At 51.9% G+C, this 4,847-nt stretch overlaps 1 protein-coding gene across 3 annotated transcripts in view; it reads left to right on the top strand.

The window, feature by feature from the left end:
* The window catches only part of BTK (Bruton tyrosine kinase), a 23,462-nt gene that overhangs the window by 6,394 nt on the left and 12,221 nt on the right, over nt 1–4,847 (top strand). For all 3 annotated transcript variants that reach the window (XM_025207468.1, XM_006026519.3, XM_025207469.1), the window contains exons 2-3: nt 2,574–2,756; nt 3,978–4,076. In XM_025207468.1, the coding sequence (XP_025063253.1) occupies nt 2,574–2,756; nt 3,978–4,076 (282 nt within the window). The remainder of the gene's footprint in view (nt 1–2,573; nt 2,757–3,977; nt 4,077–4,847) is intronic.

Below are 4,847 nucleotides of genomic sequence, written 5' to 3'. Positions count from 1 at the left end.
GTAGGGAAGTGGGTGTTTCCAAGCAGCTGCACAGAGTAACCAAATTAAATTTCTATATGTAACTGTCTGGGTCCTCAGCTTGACTTAGCCTGATTTGTGGAGCAATACAGCCTTATACGCTCAGGCTGAAGTCCGTCTAATGTCAGAGTGTCTAGGCTGCAGACTGCTGTACCTGTGGGAAGTGCATACACTAAACATTTTTATTTTACTATCTACTAATATGCACAATATAGGTGACAAGCCTGGAGAACAAGAGTAATTGATGTCACCTAGAGATGCCACCAAGCTGCAGAATTCAGGTCCATGTTTGGATTTCTAGTTCTTATGGATCTGTAGTGGGGAATGGATCCAGCTCTATCTAGATTGCTTATGAACACATTAAAGAGGACTGATCTGCCCCCAGCAGGGATGAACTCAATGAAGTAAAATAAATCTGAGCACTTCTCTGAATTGAAGCCCTGTGCTCAGAGCAGGACCTGGGCTGGGCCTACAGTAGAGAAGACTTTACAAGGGAGAGAGAGGCTGCGAATAGATTTAGACAGACTACAAAAGTGGGCAGATGAGAATAGGATGGGGTTCAACGTAGACAAATGCAGGGTGCTGCACCTTAGGAGAAGGAATCCACAGCATACATACAGGCTGGGGAGTTCCCTTCTTGAAAGCACAGAGGCGGAAAGGGATCTCAGAGTCATTATTGACTCCAAGATGAACATGAGCCGCCAATGCCAGACTGCAGCCAGCAAGGCCAGCCATACCTTGTCATGTATCCAAAGGTGCATCTCAAGCCTGTCCAGAGAAGTGATACTCCCCCTCTATGCGACTTTGGTCAGGCCACAGTTGGAGTACTGCGTCCAGTACTGGGTGCCGCACTTCAAAAGGGATGTGGCCAGCCTGGAGAGGATTCAGAGGAGGACCTCCCGCTTGGTGAGAGGGCAGCAGGACAGGCCCTACGAGGAGAGACTGAAGGACCTGAACCTGTTCAGCCTCAGCAAGAGGAGGCTGAGGGGGGACCTGGTGGCTGCCTACAAGCTCATCAGGGGAGATCAACAGCAAATAGGCAGAGCCCTTTTCTCCCCAGCACCACCTGGGTGACGAGGAACAATGGTAATAAGCTGATAGAGAATAGGTTTAGGTTAGAGATCAGAAGGCAATATTTTACAGTTAGGGTGGCCAAAATCTGGAACCAACTTCCCAGGGAAGTGGTCCTCGCCCCTACCTTGGGCAAACTCAAGAGGAGGTGGGATGATCACCTGTCTGGGGTCTTGTGAACCCAGCATTCATTCCTGCCTGTGGCAGGAGGGCAGGCTAGATGATCTGTTCAGGTCCCTCCTGACCCTAGCTACTATGAAACTATGAACCAACACGTGTACAATGCCACAGTTCTCAGGGGGGAGTGCTTCTGTTGTAAACTGCAGTAGTCCCAGACCCGCTACAACATATGCCTGATTGCTGATAAAGCCACTGGGAATCCCCACAGCACTCATGCCATGTCCACTACCCATGCCCTACACTGAGGCTACTGGGAGCATTTAGAGTAGAGGAATACAGAACAGCTGTATCAGAGCCAGGATCTACCCACAAGCCTCAAGAATCTTACTGTTACCAGCTACTGCTTCCACAGTGCAGAGTCATCACTTAACTCTGCATAAATGGTGCAAGCATTTGCAGGTTAGTACCACTGGATTCCACCTCCCCCACAATACACACACGCATACTGGGGATTCTTCAACATCATTGATAAGAATCAGCTATGGTCCTATAGTTGCATGTCTCTTTCTTTCCCTCCTCTGCCACCCCTCCCGGAGGCTCCTTCCAGAGTCATAGCTGTGTTGGCCTGAAGAAGTCACTAGGGTTTGCATTATGCATCTGACTGGAACTGCAGTCTGCTTAGATATTGTCATCTCCCTCTTGGGGACTGTTGGGACTTGGCAAAAAACACAACCCACAACTTGTAAAAAAAAAAAAAAAGGAACTGAAAGCTGAAGGTTGAGTTTGTAAATGGCTCCCCTTCCCCTTGCATGTCTGTGAACATTTTTCTACCCGGCAGGCCCCAGTCAGGTGGGCTCACAATGCCCGTCAGTCTGGGTTCTCCCTCTGCCTGTCCCAGGAGAACGGGGTGAGTACAGAGAAAGTTTGATCTAGCTCCCCTAGAAGTCCCGTGGCAGCTGTTGTGAGATTTGTGGGCAACGGTGTCAAACACCACGTGGTTTTCTACTAGGGTGCCTATACACGTGTTTGTGGGGGAGGGGTGTTCCCAAAGAGCCACTCTAATTAAAATGCCTCAGCATCATTTGTATTAAGCCCCCTCACATTTAAAAATGGCCGTGGGACACTTTAACTAAAGCTTATTTGACAAGCTTCAGTTGAAGCACCCCAGTGGCCTATTTTAAACCCACAAGGTTTATATACATGATGCTGCAGCAATACTAGAGTGTTCTACTTAGAACATGGAGCAGACTCAATTAATCTAATTAGAACGTGTTGGAGCATGTGTATAGGTTAGCAGCCGTTTAAGCACTGTGGGGTCTGTTAGGCTGCTTGTTGGCTGACTGCTCTCTCCATTGCCTGGTCAGCGGCAGGCCAGCAAGTGCAGCACAGAGGACGAGGCAGAGGACGACATGGCAGCTATTCTGGAGAGTATCTTCCTGAAACGTTCACAGCAGAAGAAGAAAACATCTCCTCTCAACTTCAAGAAGCGCCTCTTCCTCCTGACAGAAAGCAAGCTCTCCTACTATGAGTACGACTTCGAGCGTGGAGTGAGTTGGTGGCTCAGCAAATAGCTGGGAGCTTGACAAATGGGGCTGGGGGGAGGCACTGCTTAAGGGTAAGCTCCTTTTGGGGATCTGCTGCTTAGCTAGAGGACACTGAAACACAGCTGGTTACAGTAACATAGTATGACTGACAATGGGCAAATAGCAGAGGGCCTTGCAGCAGAGCTGAGCAGGGTGGAAGGGAAGCGTATGGATGGAGGCCTAACCTCCATGCTTTCTGACCTACAGGCTGCACAAGCTCAGCTGTGTCAGTCTGTCGTGGTCAAGCAGAAATGGACCTGGAAGTTGACAACCCAGGCAGAGATGACCTCGGCACCAAACTCTGGAGAAGCTTGGGCCTAGATCAGGATCCAAACTCAGTGGCCAGCCCAATTCTCTGGCCGCCTCCCCAGGCCCAGCAACCCCAGAATTTGGGGAAAGCTTGGCTCTAGACTCTGATCCACTCCAGACAACACAGCTCATATCTCTGTGTGGCATCAATGGGTTGTGACAGAAATCAAGCAGCTGAATCTGTGCTCCCTGCTCTGCAGGGCTTGGAACTTCCCAAGCCTTCATTTGTGTTCTTATGGCAGTTCCTTAGGAGACTGCCATTACAGCACAGAGCCCAGTATCCGTGGGCCTCCAGGGGAAGCTGCAGGTACCTCACCACCATAAGCGCCTCGTGCCCCCAGAGGCCGGGGGGGCACAGCAACCACCTGCAGGTGGCAGTGTCCGCGGCAAGCAGGGAGCTCCGGCAGGCAGCTGCAGCAGTGTCATCAGCAGGGGGGGCGCGTGGCAGCAAGTGCCAACCAGCGGTCAGCAACCACCCGCAGACCCTACCAGTAGTGTCAGCAGTGGCCAGTGGCAATCAGGGACTGGCCACAGACGCTGCTGGCAGTGTTGGGGGGGGAGGGGCCAGCCTGGCGCTGGCAGCATTGGCAGTGCTTTTTGCAGGGGGTGCCCCACCAAGCTCAGGGGGTACACGTGCACCCGCATGCACCCCCTACACGTTGCCAATGCTCACCACAGTTCCAAACGCAGGGAAGATGGATCTCTGTCACCCTGCTATCAAACACCCTCTGTGCCCTAATGTCAGCAGGAGCTGGGCATCAGTGTTTAGAAGCAGTGTCTGTGCTAAACTGTGCCCATGAAGACTAATGTCCCTCTGTTTCCCTCCCTCCCGTTCTCCCCCTTTCTCCCCGTTTCCTGCCCTGTTCCCTTCTGTAGCGGCGAGGCAGTAAGAAGGGGTCAGTGGACATCGAGAAAATCACCTGTGTGGAGACGGTGGTTCCAGAGAACAACCCACCCCCGGAGCGGCAGATCCCGGTGAGGAAGGGGCTGGCAGTGCCCCCCATCACATCCCCAAAGCATCCTTCCAGCCCCAGTGTCCTTCTCAGGGGTACAGGCAGACAGCCCCATTCCCCATTCACTGCTGACTTTGGCAGGCCCAAGGGAATTAAAGGAGACTCTGGCCCAGTTCTTCAGGGAGAGTGGATGGATTCCTACTGCAGTGGCCCATAACTTAAGAAACTTTCTTCAGGAGAAGTGCTCCAAATGCTGTTGGGGATTCTGGCCACACGCATAACGCTCCTGACGGAATCCTAGCGTTACATTTGCCTGTGATTTAATCCTCTAAAGACCGAAGGACTCAATCTGGGAGTGTAACACAGGTCCCCAAGGAATTAGGAAGTGTCCCTGCCCCAGACCCTGCAGGCACTGGCAGCGGCTTTCTGATCCAATTTCAGAGAGCATAAGATTTCAGAGAGCATGAGAGATCTGTTTCCCCTTGGCCATGGGCACTTGGGAGTTGTCACTGGCATCCAAGCCCATCTCCAAGGCCATCACTCCCTGTCATAAACCTCAGTGTGGTAGAAGCTGGGAAATTTGCTGTCTGGTGCTAGGTTCCCACCTGATATGCCAGAGGTGGGGGAAGGTCCCACCTCCCCAGAAGAGGAGGCATCTGTATTAGAAAGCACCAATATATAGAACCCCAGAGGCCTGCGCCCAGTTCATTATCCAGAGCCCCTGTGTAGCTCCAACAAAGCACCTTGAACTGCTGACTCCTGGGCTACTGCTAGTGCTAGGGAGAGTTGCAGT

This window comes from Alligator sinensis, unplaced genomic scaffold, assembly GCF_000455745.1.
Source record: "Alligator sinensis unplaced genomic scaffold, ASM45574v1 scaffold387_1, whole genome shotgun sequence".
NCBI classification, from domain to species: Eukaryota; Metazoa; Chordata; order Crocodylia; family Alligatoridae; genus Alligator; species Alligator sinensis.
Note: the sequence above shows the minus strand (reverse complement) of the source record. Positions and strands in the feature narration are given on the sequence as shown.